The sequence below is a fragment of the Schistocerca americana genome, chromosome X (genome assembly GCF_021461395.2).
Source record: "Schistocerca americana isolate TAMUIC-IGC-003095 chromosome X, iqSchAmer2.1, whole genome shotgun sequence".
Classification (NCBI taxonomy): domain Eukaryota; kingdom Metazoa; phylum Arthropoda; class Insecta; order Orthoptera; family Acrididae; genus Schistocerca; species Schistocerca americana.
The window spans coordinates 592849812-592874642 of NC_060130.1; the positions used below are offsets into that span (position 1 = coordinate 592849812).

Consider the following 24831-nt stretch of genomic DNA (forward strand, 5'->3'; position numbering starts at 1 on the left):
TCCACCATTGGGTTCTATGGTGCTCAATTACGTGAGAAGAGTCTTATGTTCTACATCACATTGTTCCAACACTGGCTCACTGTAGAAAAAAGTGTTCTTCATGTGTGTCAGTTTCAGTTTTTATACATATTTTATGCAGTTAATTTAAGTTAGCTGACAAGGAGGACCATTCAACTGATGCAGCTTTATGAGCAAGCTCCAAAGTTGCACACAATATTGCAAGAAGTGTTGTGTAATTTTCAGTGGGGCCCCTGTTCAAATCCTATTTGCTGGCCATAGCAGAGGGCCAGAGCCAGGAGGGATAAGAAAACTTGTAAGAGTTTGCCTCTCCAAGCAAACAGTTTCTTGTTGGATCCGAGACGTATGTGGCTCTGGAAAACCAACTGAAGAGAAACGTCAGACTTCCATTGCTTATTCATTAGCACTTTATGAAACTACCAATGTAACTGACTAACTATGCACAGCATGCAATATTTGTATGGGCTGTTGACTCCAAATTACAGGTTTTCAAGGTACTATTAGATGTTATACCTGTGGATTACACAACCATATGTTTGAGGTGGTATGTGAATCCAATGAAATCTTGTGTCTGCCATGGGACAGGCTCTATTCTGCAGTGACGGATGGAGCTCCACTGATGGTTGGGAGTCAGCAAGAATTTGTCTCTCGTGTGAAAGAAAAAAATCAAGACCGAAGCTGAGAAGGACTTATCAAGTGTACACTGTTTTATCCATCAGGAGGCCCTTTGCATTGAAAGTGTGCGATATGGCGACATCATGAAGGTCATGATACAATGTGTGAATTTTGTAAGACATCATGGTGTCAATTGCCACCAGTTCAAGGGATTTTTGTAAGACCTTGAAGCAGCATATAGAGAAGAAAAGTTCTCAACATATTTTTTGCTATTCAGAAGGAAATCACCCCACTTGTGGAAATGAAAGGGGAAACGCAGCCATCGCTCAGTGATGACAGACTTTGCCTTTCTCACTGATATCACAGTATCCTTAAATTTGTCACTTCAAGTAAAGGATATTTTTATTGCTCGCATGTATGACAAAATAAATGCATTCATGGACAAACTATCTGTCTGAAAGGCAGCTCACTGCACAAAATTCAACATTTTTCGAAAGCCTTTCATTACTGTAATTACCTCCTTACTCATGTTTTGTGGGTTATCAGCAAAATATTTTGCAACCCTGTCAGTCTTTCTAGACCAGCTTTAAAGACCTACGTAACCAAGAAAATGAATTCGAATCGTTTTGCGCACCATCTGCTCAAGGACAGATATTACAACACAACCAATTTGTTAAGGTGGTCCCATCATCTTCATGCAGAAAAGTGTCCAAAGCTATACAGAAATGCTCCTCTATATGTTGTTGTGAACAACTGTTTTTGTTATGAAGAGGGTAAAAATTACAGAAAGATTTCAGCTCCACGACCCAACACTGAAGAATATTCTGCGTCTTGCAGCAATAATGGGTCTCACTCCAAATATTTCATATCTTGTAATAAAAAGAAACGCCTTGTGATTCTTGAGTTTCTTGTAGTGTATTTGTTGACTGAACAGTCCATGTGTGTACTGCCAGTTCGCAGTGTCCAACAAGCACAATATTTTGGTGATCAGACAGGTCACCATTATCAGGTGTGCTGACAGGGAGCATGGCCTACTAATAACCCTGCGAGCCTCTCCGTCCGTGGCCACACATGGGCTGTCGCAGAGACGCTAGGGTTGGCATCTGTAATGACGTTAATGTAAGTTCTCTGTCCATCCTGGCCCACAGATGGGTTTGTTTGTTGAGAGTCTTCTTAATTAAACTCGGTGCTGGTTTCCAAGCCTTGCTAAGATTATAACCACAATCTCAGTTGATGAGATCATCCCTGGTATGATTTTCTGTGGCCTCTCTAATGATGCTGTCTCAGTATTTGAAAGTCTGTGCCAAGATACTGGTACGTTCATACTTCATCACATGTTCTCGGGCGAACAGTGCTCTATGACTGCTGACTTGTTGGGTTGCATCAGTTGAGTGTGCCTATGGTGTTCTCCACAACAATCTTCAACTGTGCACTTTGTGTGTCCAATATACATCATCCCACATTGACATGGAATCTAGTATATACCACCCTTCCTCAAACCAAGATCATCTTTGACAATTCCCAATAATGCTAGTGTTTTATTGCGCAGGAAAAAGACAGTGTCTACTCATTGCTTCTTCAGTACGCATCTGATTTTTCCTGATAGTGCGCACATGTGTTGTATAAAGGCAGTGGCTGCCTCTTCCTCCGTTGCTTCTTCCATCTCCACAGGCTGTACTGTTGTGGTGGGCTGGAGAGGATGCCTAATCTACCATTCTTGGAGACTTTTTTTTTTTACTACAGTTCTGAGGTGTTCCGGCTCATGGGGCAGTCACTCTGCATCTGAAAACATTACCAGAAGAGAGAGGGCAGCGATTTGGGACCTGTGTGAGTGCCCTGAGATTGTCGTCATACCTGCTGACAAAGGCAGTGCTATTGTTATCCTTTCCTTCAAGGACTACATTGAGAACATGCAGATCCTGCTAGGTGACAACTCTTACAGGAAGATCAATGCTGACCCCACAAAAAAGGGGGAGAACAAGACAAGGGATCTTCTCAAGGTTGCGGATCCACCAGAGGGTGTCACCGAGAAACTGTTACCTCAAGGACTTATACTCCATTGCGCCCCATTGTCAACAGCATTAGGGCACCTCCCTCTTTACTGGCAAAATATGTGACAGAAATACTAAGCCCGTATCTGGGTAAATACTCTGATCATATTCGCAATTCTGTAGATTTTGTAAAACAGCTTGACAACTTCAGGGAGAAAGGCTTAGATATCCTGGTGAGTTTTTGTGTCATTTTGTTATCCACCAGGGTACCTCTATGGCAGTCACTAGAGTTTATTGATGAGAAATTTGATACCAAGGCCACTGATCTTTTCAGGTGTGTCCTGACTTCCACATATTTTCTGTTTAATGGAGGATACTACGAACAAATGGAAGAACTCACATTGGGCAGCCCACTCTCACCTGTGGTCATGAAATTGTATATGAAGTACTTTGATGAGGAAGCTCTAGTGTCAACCAAATGGAAATCCACGTGCTTTTTCCGGTATGTGGATGACATTTTCGTCATCTGGCCCTATCGAAGGGACAAACTCTTTTTCCTTACATGTTTGACTCCATACATTCTAACATCAAATTCAGTATGGAGATTGAACCAGAAGGAAGATTACCATTCCTATACGTCATGGTCAAAATAAGAACTGATGGCACTGTAGGCCATGGTGTGCATCAGAAGAAAATACACATTGACCTGTATTTGAATGTAAATGCTGCCACCACCCTTGGCAGAGGAATGGGATACTAAAAACACTAGTACACAGGCTGTGTACCATTTCAGATGCAGTGTGTCTGCCCCAGGAGCTGGAACACCTCAGAACTGTATTCCGAAAATATGTGTGCTCAAAATGGACGATTAGGTGTGCTCTCCACCTCACCACAGCTATACTACCTGTGGAGACAGAAGCAGCCACGGAGAAAGAGGCAGCCACTGCCTTTATACTGTACACTGGCACATATTGAAGGAGCACCAAGTAAAAACTGTCTTTTGCCCACCCAATAAAACACGAGCATTATTCGGAAATGTCGAAGATGATCACAGTTTGTGAAAGGCTGTTGTATACCAGATTCCATGTCAATGTAGGAAGACATATATTGGACAGACAGTGCGCACTGTTGAAGATCGTTGCTGAGAACACCAGAGGCACATTCAACTGACGTATCCCAACAAGTCAGCGGTTGCAGAACACTGTCCTGAGAATCATGTGATGTAGTATGAACATACCAGGATCTTGGCACATACTTCCAAATACTGGGGCAGTGTCATTAGAGAGGCCAAAGAAATTCATCGCTGGGATGATCTCATCAACCAAGATTGTGGCTATAATCTTCACAGGGCTTGAGAACCAGCACTGAGTTTAATTAAGAAGGACCTTAGCAAACAAAACTATCTGGTGACCGGGGCAGACAGAGAACTTACATCAATGCCATCACAGATGCTGATGCTAGTATTCCCGCAACTGCAGACACGGCCACGAGTGTGGACTGTGGATGGAGCATCTTGCGGGGCAAGGGATTATTAGCTGGCCATGTGCCTTCAGGAGCTCAATTTGTCAGTGCACCTGACGATGGTGACATGTCTGATCGCTGAAATATTGTGCCTTTTGGACACTGTGAACTGGTAGTACACCCGTGGACTATTATAAAGTATTACTATTTTCCACTTAAACTGAATTCTTTTGTTACATGTGTCCTGCCTGTGGATTTATAATATACAGTGTTGACTATACACCCATGAACTATTTTCCCATACCTTTAAGCATACAGCAGACTGCTTCACTGCATGCATGTGCACAGTCTGTGCACCCTGCCTGGTGGGCACGGCTGTGCCTGTATGTGCCCAGCTGCCCTCCAGTGAGTGTGCCCACTGGAACAGCATGTTCTACGTCATAAGATACTTCGACAGAATACAAAGTTGTCTGTAATGGTGCTAAAATACATGAGAAGAGTATTGTGCTCTAACTTACAAGACATTTTGACAGAATACAAAGCCATTCAGGAGTCATTTTACTAACAGTGCATTATAGAAAACTAACAGTATTTTTTCCAGGAATATAAATAAAATGGCATAACAGTAATGATACAGTCTGTGGATGGCCTTCTTACCTTCTTATGTAGTATTACAAAAGGGGGGGGGGGCTGTTTGCTGGCCTATTTGGGTAAGGTACTGCACAAGCCATAGTTTTTGCCACCAGAGTACTATCAATACTGTAGTGTGAGCATGAGTTGCCATGTACTGTATTAAAAATTTTTTCTAAATAAAAACATCTTAAGAACTTCCTTTCCTTTTTTTATATGTTAAGTCAGACTGTACTGTATATCAGTAGCACAGGTGGGTTAGCTATGTGGTTATTAACATCTATAAGTTTTCTTTATATAAAAACAGGACCAGTGTGACTAAGACAGATACAATTTAATGTAACTTCTTGGGATGACCTACCAAAAAATAAGTTAATTGTATACTAAATGAGTGTATCATATGGGTGCTAGTCATGAAAAAGATTGTATGCATATCGAGACATATTGACAAATGATTTAGCTGTATTAATTTACGAGATGAAAATGTAGCGTAAGTCATCTATATGAAAAGCAAAAGGGAGACATAGTGGCCATATATAACAGTTCATGTTAGAAGAAACTATGTATTGACTATGTATAGGGAGCTGCAGCAAAGGAGGCAGGCAGGGGGAAGAGGGAAGAACAAGGACTGTTAATTCTTGTAAGAAAATTGCTTAAAGAGAGAAGCACAGGGGTGGGAGGGTCATAATGGATAGTGGGAGGGGACTGGGGGGATGGAGAATGGGAAGAGGGGATGACAACCTCATAATATGTCATAGAAAATGTTGAAGTTGTTGTCTGCTGATTCTAATTGGTCATTGAGAATATTTTGACGACTGAGTGAGGTGGCGCAGTGGTTAGCTCACTGAAGTCGCATTTTTAACGACAACGGCTCAATCCAGATTTAGGTTTTCCGTGATTTCCCTAAACTGCTGCAGGCAAATGCCAGGATGGTTCCTTTGAAAGGGCACAACACAACACAATCTGATATTGCGCTACATCTCTAATGACCTTGATGTCGTTGGGATGTCTTCCTTCCTTCCTTCCTTCCTTCCTTCCTTCCTTCCTTCCAAACATATTGACTTTGGTGCTTCAAATGTTTGCATATTTGCATACAATCTAAAATGTTTATAATAGCTCCACAGATGAACTCACTTCCACTGTGAGGCACACAGTTTGTGTTATTGACTTTTTATTTACTCTGTTTTATATATATTTGACAAGCCAATGTGGAATGTTTGTTTTATGAATGGAGTGTGCTCTTTTTACAGTTTAGTGATTCATACACAGTAATATTATTTTCAGAAGATATGCACAAATATTGTGAGCTGTTAATTATATTTTTCCACTTGTATATTGGTTGCAGATGTCATAGTAATGTTTTTCTCCTGGTGTATTGTAGATACGAAAATGGTAGCTAGCCTCTGTTGAAACTGATCATTGAGAAAATAAAAATATTTCAATACGCGATATTGGCTGCAAAAATTCTTATTTATCACCAAAAATATGAACGCAGCCAGCAACATGTGCAACTTAAATTTTTATTTGTAACAAGTTCATGTAGGGATAGGAAGACAATATAAAGTACCTCTCTTTGTTACCCAGAATCTTGAATACACTGCATTGCTTTGAGACTACTTCTGTACTTTTTGCTCAGACTGTTTTCTTACACATGTGACATATGTTGCCATGTTCTCTGCACTACCATCTATGGTTCTTACTTGTTGTTTCATCTTCATTATTTGACCCACTACTGATACAGGTAATATTTGACCCAGTGCTGTTTACAGGTAATACCTTTTTGTGTATACACACTGAGGTGACAAAAGTCATGTGAGAGCAATATGCACAAACACAGGTGGCAGTAGTATCATGGACACACAGTGTAAAAGGGCAGTGCATTGGTGGAGCTGTTATTTGTACGAAGGTGATTCATGTGAAAAGGTGTCCGATGTTGTTATGGCCGCACCATGGGGATTAACAGGCTTTGAACAGAGAATGGTAGCTGAAGCTAGATGCACTGGAAATTCCATTTCAGAAATTGTTAGGGAACTCCAGGACTCATAGGATTAAGAGTGTGCCAAGAATACCAAATTTCAGCCAATACCTCTCACAACGGACACTACAGTGAGTAATGGCTTTCACTTAATGGCTGAGACAAGTGATGTTTATCTAGAGTTGTTAGTGCTAACAGAGAAGCAACCGCGGTAATTGATGTGGATGTTCTATGAATGTATCTGTCACGACAGTGCTGTGAAATTTGATGTTAATGGGCTATGGTAGTAAACACGTGATGCGAGTGCCTATGCTAACAGCACGACATTGCCTGAAGTGCATCTCCTGTGCTTGTGGCCATATCAGTTGCAACCTAGATGACTGGGAAACCGTGGCCTGATCAGATGAGTCTCGCTTTCAGTTGGTAAGAGCTGATTATGGGGTTTGAGACTGTTGCAGACTTCACAAAGCCGTGGACCCAAGTTGTCAACAAGGCTCTGTGCAAGCTGGTGGTGGTTCCATTATGATGTGGGCTGTATTTACACGGAATAGACTGGGTCCTCTGGCCCAGCTGGACTGATCATTGACTGGAAGTGGCTAAGTTCGGCTATTCGGAGACCATTTGCAGCTATTTATGGACTTAATGTCACCAGACAATGATGGAATTTTTATGACTGACAATGTGCCATGTCACTGGGCTACAATTGTTCACGATTGCTTTGGAGAACATTCTGGACAATTTAAGTGAATGATTTGGCCACCCAGATTGCCCGACATGAATGCCATCAAACGTTTATGGGACATAATTGAGAGATAAGTTCGTGCACAGAATCCTGCACCGGCAAGACTTCCACTGTTACCGGCAACTATAGAGACCGCATGTCTCAATATATCTGCAGGGGACTTCTAGCAACTTGTTGAGTCCATGCCACATTGATTTGCTGCACTATCCTGAACAAAAGGAGATCTGACAACAACATTGGTAGGTATCCCACGACTTTTGTCACCTCAGCGTATTTCACGTTCATAGTGTGTCACTGAGATGGTAAAGATGCTAGTTTGCCTGATATCTTTTCTTGTAACTACTCTGTGAAGAATCCATGTATTTATTCCAGTGAAGTGCAATAAATTGTAAAAATCTTGTACAGATATCACTGTGAAGCAACTTTTATTCATTTTCTAGGCATCTGGTCCAGTACATACACTCAATATTTCTTTTTATAATGAATTTTATGGAAGATGTTTCAACTCATTCTTATTTCCTACACTTGAAGGAATCATTCTGAGAAAAATTTTAATTTTCTTGCTTCGGTAAGTGGATGAGGTTTTCATCACATTTCATCATGGCAATTTCAAATAGTGATACTTCGTCATTCTTACTGATGTTGGTATCTCTCTTCTTGAGTGGTTCACTGTACCCACTGGACCTATTTCCGTACTCTTAAATACTTTGATAAGGTGCAAACGTGAGGAGAAAATGCATTGTACCATTCCTTCCGTTTGTATGGAGTGGTGCTATAAGCTTCATAAAAACAAGTTTTCTGCTTGTTTGGAAATCCAATGAATAGTTGTTTGGTATCGGCATCCATGCTGATGATAATTTAATGTCACATTTATCTGCCTTACTAGTCATGTATGGTGTAAATCTGCATCTGACCTAATTGGGAAAGAGCTGTTCATCAATTTTAATGTTTTGTCTCAGACTGTGTATTAGAGAAGGATTTTCGATGAAATTATTAAAAACTTCTGTGCACCAAAGTTAACTTGTCTGTTTTTAGTGTTATTGATAACACAGGCCAATGATGAAAAACTGTTTTGCTGAAAATACCTTATTCTTATGTTTTTTAGGGTGGTAAATCCAAATATGATATTTAAAAAACTGTATCACCCACCATTTCTTCACATTTTACTGTTAAATTTATTAAATTATGCAATTTTTTTAAAAGAATTTAACAACTTTTATGTAGTTAAAATAAATTAAAAGGGAGGTGTAATGAATGTAGATGACGTTGGTAGCACTGCTGAAAAACATTTGCTGGCAAAAAAAGTCGGGAGGATGACGGTTCAATCCTGTGTCCGGCCATCCTGATTTAGGTTTTCCATGATTTCCCGAAATCGCTCCAAGCAAATGCCGGGATGGTTCCTGTGAAAGGGCACGGCCGACTTCCTTCCCCGTCCTTGCTTAATCTGATGAGACCGATGACCTTGCTGTCTGGTCTCCTTCCCCAAACAACCAGCCAACCAGGCAAAAAAAGGTCGACTCTATTTTTGTGTTAACAAATGGTGTTTTGTTTACTGTTAACCTAACCCCACTTTCCTATCTCCTGTACATGTGCTCAGTACAACTTCCAATCGTGGTTGTAAAAGCTCTGCTGACAGTTTTTGTTGTATTTGTGAGTAAAAAACACCAAAGAAACATTACAGACTTTGTGAGAAAGGTTTATCTATCATATTTTGTATCTAAACTTGGTGATCAAGATAAATCTTGGGCGCCACATAAGGTATGTTATGTGTGTGTTGAAGATCTGAGAAAATGGTCCAAAAAGAAGAAAAAAGCCTTTAGATTTGCTGTTTGTATGATGTGGAGGAAGCCAAGAAATCATTCCAATGATTGCTACTTTTGCAGTGTTGATATTACTGGTCATAATTCGAAAAACAAGAAGATAATAAGCTACCCTAACCTTCCGCCCGCCGTCGACCAGTAGGGCATGGTGTAGATTTGCTCGTTCCTGAACCACCTGATGATTTAAATTCTATTCCAACAGAAGTATTTTCTGATGTACAATCTGATTTAGATGAACCAGATGATGATGAATTCCATTGTAATACAGAAAGTCTACCGCCCAAAATGTTTACTCATACAGAGCTTAAGGATTTGGTTAGGGATCTGGGCTTAACAAAAGAAAAAGCTGAATTGCTTGGCTGTAGATTAAAAGAAAAGAACTTATTGGCAGTTGGAACCAGCATATTGACAGACTTATTTCCTGTTGGATCATAGGGCAGCAGTAAAGACCTTCCATCTGGTTCTGTGGGCAGCCAAACATTTCACTTCACTCCATGTTTTACCAGCTTTCAGAGCTTCTTCTTCCACCGTTCTTTTCCATGTCTTTTTCGGGGGGCCATGTGTACGTGTTCCTTGTGGGTTCCAATCCACTGCTGCCTCTTCAACAGCTCCTTGTTGTTTGTGTATTGTGTGACCAATCCACCTCTGTTTTCTTTCCTTTATTTGTTCACAGATTGGTCGCTGGTTTGTCATCTCCCACAATTTGTCGCTTGATGTAACATCTGGCCACCTCACATTTGTAATTTGCCGAAGACACCGGTTTATGAAGACTTGCAGCTCATTTACAATCATGTTTGTTACCTTCCATGTTTCGCAACTATACAGGAGGACTGACTTTATGTTGCTATTGAACAAGCGCAGCTTGGTTTGTCTTGGGCTGAACGGAAAGCCTCTCCCGTTTGTCTGACGAACCGGTTTCAGGCTCTGTCTCAGGCTGATACTGATCTTCGGCCAGACATGGCTGCATGTTCTGTTCCAGAGGTTGCCCCTCAGTCTGAAAGATCCGGGCGGTCGCAGAGGGTGGGCTTACTGGTAGTTGGGAGCTCCAACATCAGGCGCGTAATGGGGCCCCTTAGGGATATGGCAGCAAGAGAGGGGAAAAAAGCCAATGTGCACTCTGTGTGCATACCGGGGGGAGTCATTCGAGATGTGGAAAGGGTCCTTCCGGATGCCATGAAGGGTACAGGGTGCACCCATCTGCAGGTGGTCGCTCATGTCGGCACCAATGATGTGTGTTGCTATGGATCGGAGGAAATCCTCTCTGGCTTAGGGCGGCTATCTGATTTGGTGAAGACTGCCAGTCTCGCTAGCGGGATGAAAGCAGAGCTCACCATCTGCAGCATCGTCGACAGGACTGACTGCAGACCTTTGGTACAGAGCCGAATGGAGGGTCTGAATCAGAGGCTGAGACGGTTCTGTGACCGTGTGGGCTGCAGATTCCTCGACTTGCGCCATAGGGTGGTGGGGTTTCGGGTTCCACTGGATAGGTCAGGAGTCCACTACACGCAGCAAGCGACTACACATGTAGCAGGGGTTGTGTGGCGTGGACTGGGCGGTTTTTTAGGTTAGATGGCCTCGGGCAAGTACAGAAAGGGCAACAGCCTCAAAGGGTGCGGGGCAAAGTCAGGACATGCGGGGACCAAGCAGCAATCGGTATTGTAATTGTAAACTGTCGAAGCTGCATTGGTAAAGTACTGGGACTTCAAGCGCTGATAGAAAGCACTGAAGCTGAAATCGTTATAGGTACAGAAAGCTGGCTGAAGCCAGAGATAAATTCTGCTGAAATTTTTACAGAGGCACAGATGGTGTTTAGAAAGGATAGATTGCATGCAACCGGTGGTGGCGTGTTTGTCGCTGTTAGTAGTAGTTTATCCTGTAGTGAGGTAGAAGCGGATAGTTCCTGTGAATTATTATGGGTGGAGGTTACACTCAACAACCGAGCTAGGTTAATAGTTGGCTCCTTTTACCGACCGCCCGACTCAGCAGCATTAGTGGCAGAACAACTGAGAGAAAATTTGGAATACATTTCACATAAATTTTCTCAGCATGTTATAGTCTTAGGTGGAGATTTCAATTTACCAGATATAGACTGGGACACTCTGATGTTTAGGACGGGTGGTAGGGACAGAGCATCGAGCGACATTATACTGAGTGCACTATCCGAAAATTACCTTGAGCAATTAAACAGAGAACCGACTCGTGGGGATAACATCTTGGACCTACTGATAACAAACAGACCCGAACTTTTCGACTCTGTAAGTGTAGAACAGGGAATCAGTGATCATTAGGCCGTTGCAGCATCCCTGATTATGGAAGTTAATAGGAATATAAAAAAAGGGAGGAAGGTTTATCTGTTTAGCAAGAGTAATAGAAGGCAGATTTCAGACTACCTAACAGATCAAAACGAAAATTTCTGTTCCGACACTGACAATGTTGAGTGTTTATGGAAAAAGTTGAAGGCAATCGTAAAATGCGTTTGACAGGTACGTGCCGAGTAAAACTGTGAGGGACGGGAAAAACCCACTGTGGTTCAACAACAAAGTTAGGAAAGTACTGCGAAAGCAAAGAGAGCTTCACTCCAAGTTTAAACGCAGCCAAAACATCTCAGACAAACAGAAGCTAAACGATGTCAAAGTTAGCGTAAGGAGGGCTATGCGTGAAGCGTTCAGTGAATTCGAAAGTAAAATTCTATGTACCGACTTGACAGAAAATCCTAGGAAGTTCTGGTCTTACGTTAAATCAGTAAGTGGCTCGAAACAGCATATCCAGACACTCCGGGATGATGATGGCATTGAAACAGAGGATGACACGCGTAAAGCTGAAATACTAAACACCTTTTTCCAAAGCTGTTTCACAGAGGAAGACCGCACGGCAGTTCTTTCATTAAATCCTCGCACAAACGAAAAAATGGCTGACATCGAAATAAGTGTCCAAGGAATAGAAAAGCAACTGGAATCACTCAACAGAGGAAAGTCCACTGGACCTGACGGGATACCAATTCGATTCTACACAGAGTACGCGAAAGAACTTGCCCCCCTTCTAACAGCCGTGTACCGCACGTCTCTAGAGGAACGGAGGGTTCCAAATGATTGGAAAAGAGCACAGATAGTCCCAGTCTTCAAGAAGGGTCGTCGAGTAAATGCGCAAAAGTATAGACCTATATCTCTTACGTTGATCTGTTGTAGAATTTTAGAACATGTTTTTTGCTCGCGTATCATGTCGTTTTTGGAAACCCAGAATCTACTCTGTAGGAATCAACATGGATTCCGGAAACAGCGATCGTGTGAGACCCAACACGCTTTATTTGTTCATGAGACCCAGAAAATATTAGATACAAGCTACCAGGTAGATGCTATTTTCCTTGACTTCCAGAAGGCATTCGATACAGTTTCGCACTGTCGCCTGATAAACAAAGTAAGAGCCTATGGAATATCAGACCAGCTGTGTGGCTGGATTGAAGAATTTTTTAGCAAACAGAACACAGCATGTTGTTATCAATGGAGAGACGTCTACAGACGTGAAGGTAACCTCTGGCGTGCCACAGGGGAGTGTTATGGGACCATTGCTTTTCACAATATATACAGGGTGTTACAAAAAGGTACGGCCAAACTTTCAGGAAACATTCCTCATACACAAATAAAGAAAAGATGTTATGTGGACATGTGTCCGGAAACGCTTAATTTCCATGTTAGAGCTCATTTTAGTTTGTTCTTCCACCTACGCTCAATGGAGCACGTTATCATGATTTCATACGCGATACTCTACCTGTGCTGCTAGAACATGTGCCTTTACAAGTACGACACAACATGTGGTTCATGCACGATGGAGCTCCTGCACATTTCAGTCGAAGTGTTTGTACGCTTCTCAACAACAGATTCGGTGACCGATGGATTGGTAGAGGTGGACCAATTCCATGGCCTCCACGCTCTCCTGACCTCAACCCTCTTGACTTTCATTTATGGGGGCATTTGAAAGCTCTTGTCTACGCAACCCCGGTACCAAATGTAGAGACTCTTTGTGCTCGTATTGTGGACGGCTGTGATACAATACGCCATTTTCCAGGGCTGCGACGGAGGGTGGATGCATGTATCCTCGCTAACGGAGGACATTTTGAACATTTCCTGTAACAAAGTGTTTGAAGTCACGCTGGTACGTTCTGTTGCTGTGTGTTTCCATTCCATGGTTAATGCGATTTGAAGAGAAGTAATAAAATGAGCTCTAACATGGAAAGTAAGCGTTTCCGGACAGATGTCCACATAACATATTTTCTTTCTTTGTGTGTGAGGAATGTTTCCTGAAAGTTTGGCCGTACCTTTTTGTAACTCCCTGTATAAATGACCTAGTAAATAGTGTCGGAAGTTCCATGCAGCTTTTCACGGATGATGCTGTAGTATACAGAGAAGTTGCAGCATTAGAAAATTGTAGCGAAATGCAGGAAGATCTGCAGCAGATAGGCACTTGGTGCAGGGAGTGGCAACTGACCCTTAACATAGATAAATGTAATGTATTGCGAATACATAGAAAGAAGGATCCTTTATTGTATGATTATATGATAGCGGAACAAACACTGATAGCAGTAACTTCTGTAAAATATCTGGGAGTATATGTGCGGAACGATTTGAAGTGGAATGATCACATAAAATTAATTGTTGGTAAGGTGGGTACCAGGTTGAGATTCATTGGGAGAGTCCTTAGAAAATGTAGTCCATCAACCAAGGAGGTGGCTTACAAAACACTTGTTTGACCTATACTTGACTGTTGCTCATCAGTGTGGGATCCGTACCATATCGGGTAGACGGAGGAGATAGAGAAGATCCAAAGAAGAGTGGCGCGTTTCGTCACAGGGTTATTTGGTAACCGTGATAGTGTTACGGAGATGTTGAGCAAACTCAAGTGGCAGACTCTGCAAGAGAGGCGCTCTGCATTGCGGTGTAGCTTGCTCGCCAGGTTTCGAGAGGGTGCGTTTCTGGATGAGGTATCGAATGTATTGCTTCCCCCTACTTATACCTCCCTAGGAGATCACGAATGTAAAATTAGAGAGATTTGAGCGTGCATGGAGGGTTTCAGACAGTCGTTCTTCCCGCGAACCATACGCGACTGGAACAGAAAAAGGAGGTAATGACAGTGGCACGTAAAGTCCCCTCCGCCACACACCGTTGGGTGGCTTGCGGAGTATAAATGTAGATGTAGATGTTCTTTTTATGCCAGACAGGGTACAGTTGTACAAAGGCTCCATTTGCCTTCCGTATCCAACTCTTTACATCCTCCTCGGCCCCTCCATCTTTACAGATGGTACTTCCTAGATATACAAAGGAGTCTACTTGTTCCAATTCCTTTCCATACACTGTTAGCTTCACTTGTTTCTCAGATCGCATACTCATTTCCTTAGTTTTCTGAACGTTTATTTTAAGTCCTGAAATTTCTGCTTCCTCTTTCAGTCTTTCTATCTTTTCTTCCATGTCGCGCAATCTTTGCGAGAGCAGTCAGATATTGTCAGCAAAGTCAAGGTCTTGAAGCCTGGCTTGAATTCCCCACTGAATACGTCTTCCCCTACCATCAACAACTCTTTCCATTGCGCTGTCCAGTTCCAACAAGGACAAGGTAGGTGACAGAATACATCCCTGCCTCACCTCAGCATTTATTTGGATAGATTCAGTAAGGTTCCCATTGTGTAGCACCCTAAATTCATTCCCATCATACATGGCTTTAATAATATTTATTATCTTTGACGGTATTCCAAGGTATGCCACATAACTCTCCTATTAAGAGAGTCAAATGCCTTTTCAAAACCAATAAATGTAAGGTAGAGTGTGTTCTGCACTCTGCTGAAGTATTATACGCAGTGTGTCGATGAGATCGACACAACTTTTGTGCTCTCTAAACACAGCTCGCTCTTTTCTCAGTTGTGCCTCAGCTGAGTCCTTGATATGATTTAGCATCAATCTACAGAGTACTTTACTTGGTACAGATAGGAGGGTGATGCCTTGCCAGTTATTACAGTTGGTAGTATTCCCTTTCTTCGGCAATTTAATAATCAGCTCTTCTTTCCAATCCTTTGGTATTTTATCTTCTGACCATATCTTCTCAAACAATGGATGCAGTAGATTTAAGGTGGTGTCAATGTCTGCTTTTAGCACCTCAGGTGCAATATTATCCATTCCTGGAGCCTTCTCGTTCTTCATCTGTTTGAGAGCTATTTTAATTTCAGTCTTAGTTGGGGTGACATTGATTCTGTCACTGGCATCTGGAAAATTTCATTGCCTCTCCCTCTCTTCAGGTTGCTGTCTGTTTAAGACTTCAGAAAAATGTTCTCTCCATCATCTAAGTTGATCTTCTTTTATCATCAACAGTTGACCCTCCTTGCTTTTGACAGGTCTGTTCTTTTTGAAACCTTTTTTGGACAACATTCTAGTGATGAGGTACAGTTCTTTTGCATCGCCCCTTGCTGCGGCTGTCTCTGCTCTCAAAGCTTACTCATTCATCTACTTCCTCTTATCATTCCTCACACTCCTCTTTGAGAGTCAGTAGCTGCATACTCAGCTTGCATTTGAGTTTTCTGTTATCTTGTTTTACTCATATTTAGTTATACCTTAATCTCCTTCCTACAGCTGATCAAATTCCATGTACGCTCAGATGTCCAATCTTTCTTCAAATGGTTTTTAAAGCCAAGGACCTGTTTGCTCAAATTGCAATAGACGTCCTTAATCTGAGTCCATGTACCATCAACACTATTTTCATCATTTTCCTGTGCTTCTTGGAGTGCCACGTAGAGGTTCCTTTTCAAACTTTCTATTTGTAACCATGATTTTTAATCTAAAATTTGCAACAATAAGGTGGTGATCACTGCCGACATCAGCCCCACGTTTATTTCTCACGTTCGTCAGCGACCTTCTAAATTTTTTGCTTAGCACTATATGATCAATTTTGTTTTCCGTTCTGTGATCAGGGGATACCCATGTAACCTTATTGCAATTCTTGTGTGGGAATAATGTACCTCCAATCACCAAATCGTGACTGGCACAGAAATTTTAAAACATATCCCCATTTTCATTCATTACTTTGATACCGTGGACTCCCTTTACATGCTCTAGGCCTTCATTGCTCTTTCCAACTTCTGCATTTAGGTCTCCCATAATAATCAAGATGTCTCTCTTAGTGGTACTTTTAATGGTGTCACTTAAGGAGAGGTAAAACTCTTTTTTTCTGTTCAGTATCCGAGGTTTCTGTAGGAGCATAGCATTGGATGACTGTGATATTTCGAATGTTTGTCTTAAAACGTGCTGTCGGTAGTCTTTCTGAAACTGGTTTCCATTCCATAAGGTTCTTTTTTGCTCCTTTTTGACAAAAGTCCAACTCCATTTCTGTGCTCTACATCCTCTCCAGTGGGTCTAGAGTATAAAAAGATGTATCCATCTTGTGTTTGGATTTCTCCAAAGTCTAGCCATCTCACCTCACTAAGTCCGAGAATGTCCATCCTGTAACTCTTCATCTCTTTTGTAACCTGTTTGTCTGCTGGCTTCTCTCAATGTTATAATATTCCACAAACCTATTTTCGTTGTCCTTTTCATGCCAAAGGTCGTCATATTTGAGTCCGTCTGGCTCTTCTTTTCTGCTGTTTCTTTAATCATTTGTTTTTGGGAGTGCCGGTGATTGGCCCACAGCTCCCTAGTGTGGTGGTGGGACTACCACCGAAGAGCCTCCAGACTTGCCCAATTTTCTTTTAAGGGTTTACTCCCCTAGGGCAGCTGGCTTCCCTATGCCTAAGAATCCCCCCTACTGTTTACTATGATTTGAGATGGCAGGAAAAGGACAGCGTAAGGACAGGCTTGGGATAGGTGAAAAGGACCAGTGGGCTGTTGTGGGACACACTTTGTCTGGCTCCTCCCTGTCGGCCAATCCGACATCGGTGACCCTGCTGGTAGCTAAGCTACTGCCGGCATAGCCCTCAGGATCCAGAGCAGAACCACCATATACACGTACAGAAAGAGAGAGCAGCAAATTTCCAAGTTTTTTCAACAAGGTGATTTAGTGTACTGCTCAGACATTCCTGGTCTGATGAATGAGTTTGGTATTGAATACAAAAAGGAAGACTGGAGGCTGTTTATTGATTCATCCAAACATAGTTTAAAGGCTGTTTTAGTACACAACAGTAACATGTATGCATCTATACCTGTTGGAAATTCTGTAAACATGAAAGAAAGCAATGAAAACCTAGAAATAGTGCTAAATAAAATAGGCTATTCTGCTGATGGTTGGATGATATGTGGTGATCTAAAAGTAACGTGCATACTCCTTGGTCAGCAAGGTGGCTTTACCAAATTTCCATGTTTCTTGTGTAACTGGGACAGTAGGGCTAGGGATCAACACTGGTGCAGAAAGAACTGGCCTGTGAGGGAGTCTTTGAAACCTGGTGAGAAGAACATTCTATGCAAAAACATTGTAGATTCAAACACATACTCCTCCCACCTCTACATATAAAGTTAGGCCTAATGGAACAGTTTGTAAAGGCTTTGACTAAAGATGGACCATGTTTTAAGTATTTCTGCCAAAAGTTTCCACACATTTCAGAAGCTAAACTAAAAGAAGGCATCTTTGTCGGACCTGACATTAGAAAATTGATGTTTGATGTTAACTTTGAATCCACAATGATCTTAAATGAGAAAGAAGCATGGATATTATTCAAGCAAGTCGTTAACATTCTTAGGACTTGAAAAAGACCCAGAATATGTTTCTATTATAGCTACAATGTTAAAGAAGTTTAAAACTTTAGGATGTTTAATGAGCCTGATCGTTCACTTTCCGAACAGTCACTTTGATTACTTCCCGTACAATACGGGAGATGTTAGTGAGGAGCAAGGAGCACATTTTTACCAGGACATTAAAGGGATGGAAAAACGCTACCAAGGCCACTGGAACACCAAGATGATGGGGGACTTCTGTTGGTCACTTCACTGAGAAGTTCAGCAAGCAACTCATCGTAGAAAAAGCTACACAAGAAGCTTTAATGAAAAAAAGAGAAAGAAAATACCAGCCAATTCCAGCTGACAAGTGAAACCTCTATTAACACATATCATTGTTTTAAGTAGCTTACTGTAAATACAAACCATGCTTATGTTGTAACAAAGCATTTCATTAATTTTCTCGTTTACTTTATAGCATAGGATCTTTATACTGTATAATAAAAAGCATATTGCTCGAAAACTATGGGTGATAAAAAAAACTAAGGTTAGATTTGGATTCAGCTCATAAAAATCTATAAAGATCAGCTATCAAAGTAAAAAAAGTTTTTAAAAAAATTTCGTTGGCCTGTGTAAATTTTTATATCAGAATTTAAAAGTTTCATATTTTATCTGAACCTGTCTGTTGTCATTATATCACAAGAGAACTGTGAGCTTTTGATCAAATAAAGGACATAAATTTCATTTCAAAACATGCACATAACATTTCAGTGAATATGTCTAGCTCAGAAAGGAAGACACACCAGCTGTTGTTTTGACATTGCATATGTGCTTCTCTCTCTCTGTGGACCAGTTTATATATTTTTAGTGTTGTGTTGTCTATGAACAGCTGCCAAAAATTAGCTGCATTGTGAATTATGAAGTTTCTCTTTGCAAGTTACATTCCCCTGCTGCGCAGAATAAAAACAAATTGCCTTTGTAGTTTTCCAGTTGCATTTCAGGTATGCACCTAATCTCACATCTTTTCCAAATTCAGAATGGCCCACAAAAAAAGGTGAAGATAATGGATATCTACCTCTTCCTTTATTGTATTCACATGGCATCCCTACGTGAGCAATGTGTTGTTTTTTATGAAGAATTTTGTCTTGTTACTGTACCAGTTCTTGGTGTAACTTCCGCAGATGCATCAGGACTACTTTCACTTGATTCAGTGCTATCTGGAGTGCGAGTGTCACTATTAGTTTCTACTTGTCTTTGAGATTCACTACCTTTGGACTCTTACTCTGTAACTTGTTGCAGTTGCTCTATTACTTTCTGCTCAGACAATGTATGAGCCATTTTCGGTGGTTGTATTGTGATTTATACACAACCAAACACTTCAAGCACAGCAAGATGGAGTAATCAGCTCAGAGGCTTCAGCATACATTGTAACATCATATCACACTAAAGTGCAACATCATTGAGGATGTGCAGTGCTCTTGGATGGTATAGGCGCATAAAGAAATGTTAAGTGGTCAAAAGCTGCTGACGCAGCTCTAAATATACAGTGAGATAAAAAAACAAGTACAGTAACATGTCATTAATTTTTGTAATGTAATCTCCGTTGAAAAGAAATAAGACACAGAAAAAAGTATTGTTGTTGTAGACAAATAAAATTTCAGAATGGTCAGTTTGACAGCTTCCATGGATCTAGAGTTAATGAAACTTGTAATGTCAAAAGAACGCACTTTGAAATTGAAAACAGTAGTGCACAGTTAAGTAAAGCACCCCTCAGCCTAAAGGTTGGTTTCAACACTCCATTGCTTTACTTGACCTAGCCCCTTTGGAGATGGTATAGCCTTGCCTTCCTCCAGCCTTTGAAATGATTTATCTAACCATTTGGGGGGGGGGGGGCTAAAATTTAATGATGTGATTTGGCATTTTTTGTGTGAATTGCCATTTTTTTACACTGATGAATAATTCCCAGAGGTGAATAAATGATAAGTGACAGCAAAAAATCTTGGGTGCAACAAAGGGTTGAATCCTAAGCATTCGGCAGAGAACTGGAAAACAGTATGCTGCTTGATATTTTGTTTTAGTATATAAGTTTATTTCAAATGTATTGCCTCCACTAATACATGTCCTGACATTGTAGGTGGACTCGAGTCAACTTTGAGTAAACCATTTTTGCTGTCTGTAGTTGTTGGTCATAATATTATTTTCAGCAACGCTTTAAACTTGTTTGATAATTTGCTGTTGCACGTATAATGTTTTTTACTATCTGACAGATATTGCCTACATCTACAATGTCTACGATCTACAATGTCAGGACATGTGCTGATGAAGGCAATAAAGCCGAAATGAGCTTATATACTAAAATAAAATATGAAGCAGCATACTGTTTTCTAATTCTTTGCATAATGTCCTCCTGTGACGTAATATATGCTGCAGGTTCCACAATAAAGAAACTAAACATTTGGGTTTGTTGTTGGACACTTACCATCGTAGCCACAAAGCACATTAATGTGGCACAGCAAATAGTTCTGTCGTAATGTGAGCAGTATCATTTCTTTCATGTAAAAGTAGTATATTGCTGTGAGTTGTGTGTTGTAGAGATTATTTTGCAGCAAAACAGTATATGAATTCAAGTTTCTGGAATGGCTCAAAATAACACTAAACATGTAAGAATGTCATAAACTTATGTTTTCAGTTGGCTCATTAATGACTCCGGAAGTCAGACAACTTGGAGATCATCTTGCTTACAATTGGGTAGTTCTGAACTCTTGAGGGTATAACAACATTTGGCATTTCTAGCATGTAAGATGATGTCAGGTCGGACAAAGATGCCTTCTTTTCTATGATATTCGACTTATCTGAGAGAATTTTGGTATCTACTTTGCGCACACGTTATGGTACAGCAATTAGCCATGGACAGTTTTGTAGTGTGCTTATAGAAGGTTCTGAATAATAGTTTCTGCTACTACAACATTTTGTTCAATGATGACATTATTGCAGTGGACAGGAAATAGATGATTCTCCATTGTTATTTGTTCTAGTTGTTATTACTGTGTAATTTCATACACTTGTGCAACTAACAAGGCAGTTGTTCTCAACACCTTTTTCTTGCTCCTGTGAAAACACCCTTTTCAGCTAGAAACCATTCACAGTGTGTTCCAGATATTTGGATGCACCTGTCGCTGTGAATACCACCTTTGCTTAGCTGCTGGTTTTCATTTGACTGAAATGCAGAATAGGGGGGACGTTTTTCAATGTTCAGTATGTGCTTATGTCTATTAGAAACAATTGAAACAAAGGAATATGATAATTTCCAGTTTTTCATAGTGCAGAAAATGTATTAATAGGTATTGAGCAAATGACCAAATTGTCATGGCAGCTATACATGATATTTCAACATGATAATGAGTGTTATCTCATCAGATGTGCTGCTGAAGCTGCCGGTAAGCTGAAGTGTGTTCACTTAATGCTTATGGGATTCCCTCACTCCTTGCACCCAAAATTCAGTGACTGGAATCTGACGATCAGACAGTAGAATTTAGGCTACTTAGGAGAGTTGGGAGTGCTCGAAAGAGAGAGTAGCAAAGTGAGTGTGGCATAATAGTATGCAGATCTTGGATAGAACACCTGTTCCACGTGTGCAGTTCAAGAAAGGAATGAAGTAAGTCCTTGGCTATAAAATGAACATATTTCTGACAGAAATCAATCATCAATCCACTGGATAATGACAACTGATTCTGTTTGTGAAATACTGTACATGTCTACCATGATAATGTGGCGTATCACCCGAGAACTCTTTCCTATAAGGTCTTGTACGCTCTTAAACAAGGAATGTTGGAAATGGCAGTATGTCTAGGTCACTCTGATTTCTGTTCTATACAGGTTAATGTAAAAACTTGTAAATTATAGATTGCAGCGATCAGTTGTCCTTTTTAAATTTTATTGTGCAGATCTAGATTTCGACTAGAAGCTAGCCATTCTCAATGCACTATTATTTGTGGTCAATGCATGTAACTCCCTGTTGGTCGGGCTTCATTCACAGTTCAATTCAGTTCAATGCATGAAATTCCGTGTTGGTCAGGCTTCATCCACAGTTCATTGAACTGAAAATAATAGTGCATTGAGAATGGCTAGCTTCTAGCTGAAATCTAGATCTGCACAATAAAATTTTAAAAGGACAACTGATTGCTGCAATCTAGAATTTAGAACTCAATATAACAGTCGCTGAGTGCAACAGCTTTCTGAATCCAGTCTGTCCATTTTTTGCTGTTGATAGTGACATACATAACTTTGAAGTGTTACCATGTATATTTTTTGTATGCTTTTTTCCTTTCTTCTTTTTTCCTTTTTTTCTCTTTTGCTTTCTTCTCTTTTGCTTTCTTCTCTTTTGCCTTCTTCTCTTTTGCCTTCTTCTCGTTTGCCTTCCTCTCTTTTGCTTTCTTCTCGTTCGCTTTCTTCTCGTTTGCTTTCCTTGCATGATGATACTAGCCTCAGAGCTCTTATTCTACTTCAGTATATACCTTTGAACAATTTATGATACTTTACATCTTTCAACTATGGCATTCTTACTACTGAGATTGGTGCAGTTTCCTCCTTTTCATCCTTCACCAGTAAGCTCCTGAGATTATGGCTGTGTGGCTTGGTTAATGCTAATAAGTATGTTAGTTACATATTTTGTATGTTGAATTCAGGATCAGTAGTTGATTGTATGACATTCACATGAAACATACTCACTTCATTCATAAAAATTTAGACAAACTTTGTACCTTATTTTGAGATACTGTAATTTCTTTTCTTTTTAGCATAACAAAAGAATCCATAATAGACGTTGAAGCTGTTGTTTCTAAAGTCCCACGTACTGTTGACGGTTGTACTCAGAAGACAGTGGAATTGCATGGATTACAAATTTTTGTTGTCAGTGCTTCTAAAAGTCAGCTGCCTTTGCAAATTGAAGATGCTGCTCGTCCAGTAAAGGATGATGACAACAGTGAAGTAAGTGTAGGTTACACTGAAGCTATGAAACAAATCTCTTGTGATTCAGTCTGAATATACTGGTGCTGTGATGCTGTACACAGGAAAACATTATGGCTGCAATAATAATAATAATAATAATAATAATAACCACAGTGACTCCATAGAAGCGATGGAAAAAACAGATGCCTATAAATACCTAGGATACAGACAAAAAATAGGAATAGATAATACAAATATTAAAGAGGAACTAAAAGAAAAATATAGACAAAGACTAACAAAAATACTGAAAACAGAATTGACAGCAAGAAACAAGACAAAAGCTATAAATACTTATGCTATATCATTATTGACCTACTCATTTGGAGTAGTGAAATGGAGTAACACAGACCTAGAAGCACTCAATACACTTACACGATCACAATGCCACAAATATAGAATACATCAAATACATTCAGCAACTGAAAGATTCACATTAAGCAGAAAGGAAGGAGGATGGGGATTTATCGACATAAAAAACCTACATTATGGACAGGTAGACAATTTAAGAAAATTCTTTATAGAACGAGCAGAAACTAGCAAAATACACAAAGCAATCACTCATATAAATACATCGGCTACACCACTGCAATTTCATAACCGCTTCTACAACCCTTTAGATCACATAACATCAACAGATATGAAGAAAGTAAATTGGAAGGGGAAGGCACTACATGGCAAGCACCTGTATCATCTAACACAGCCACACATCGATCAAGACGCATCCAACACATGGCTAAGAAAAGGCAATATATACAGTGAGACGGAAGGATTCATGATTGCAATACAGGATCAAATAATAAACACCAGATATTACAGCAAGCATATTATTAAAGATCCCAATACCACAACAGATAAATGCAGACTTTGCAAACAACAAATAGAAACAGTAGATCACATCACAAGCGGATGTACAATACTAGCAAATACAGAATACCCCAGAAGACATGACAATGTAGCAAAAATAATACATCAACAGCTTGCCTTACAACATAAACTTATAAAACAACAAGTTCCCACATACAAGTATGCACCACAGAATGTACTGGAGAACGATGAATACAAATTATACTGGAACAGAACCATTATAACAGATAAAACAACACCACATAACAAACCTGACATCATACTCACCAATAAAAAGAAGAAATTAACACAACTAATCGAAATATCCATACCCAATACAACAAATATACAAAAGAAAACAGGAGAAAAATTGAAAAATACATCCAACTGGCTGAGGAAGTCAAGGACATGTGGCATCAGGATAAAGTTGACATTATACCAATTATACTATCAACTACAGGAGTCATACCACACAATATCCACCAGTACATCAATGCAATACAGCTACATCCAAACTTATATATACAACTACAGAAATCTGTAATTATTGATACATGTTCAATTACCCGAAAGTTCCTAAATGCAATATAACATATACCGTACAGTTAAAAGGAAGTGACGCTTGATCAAGGTCCGCGTCACTTTCCATTTTTAACCAGACTTAACGTCTGAGAAAGTAAAGAAATAATAATATTTTAGAGTATTCAATTGTTGTTGATTAATCAGGTCTTCTGCCTGTATGGTATGTTGTTGATATATGTTCTCAATGATTTTCAGCAAATAATGTTGTTAATCAATCTTTCTCTAATCGTAAGTCAGAAGGTGGCTTTGAGAGAGAGAGAGAGAGAGAGAGAGAGAGAGAGAGAGAGAGAGAGAGAGAGAGAGAGAGAGGGGGGGTGGGGTGGAGGTGTGATGGTGTGTGAATAATGTCTTATGTATGGTGGCCTCTCATCATGAGGAGATACTTTTAGCTAGGCTGTGTATTGGGCACTGTCGTTTCAGTCACTGTCATTTGTTAAGTGGAGATCCGACACTACTCTGTGCTTACTGC

The 24831-nt window shown here is 40.3% G+C and overlaps 1 protein-coding gene across 1 annotated transcript in view; it reads left to right on the top strand.

The window, feature by feature from the left end:
* Positions 1-24831, top strand: part of LOC124556251 (aspartate--tRNA ligase, cytoplasmic) — a 101055-nt gene that overhangs the window by 38273 nt on the left and 37951 nt on the right. Inside the window, exon 5 of the mRNA XM_047130239.1 lies at positions 22727-22916. Within this exon, the coding sequence (XP_046986195.1) occupies positions 22727-22916 (190 nt within the window). The remainder of the gene's footprint in view (positions 1-22726; positions 22917-24831) is intronic.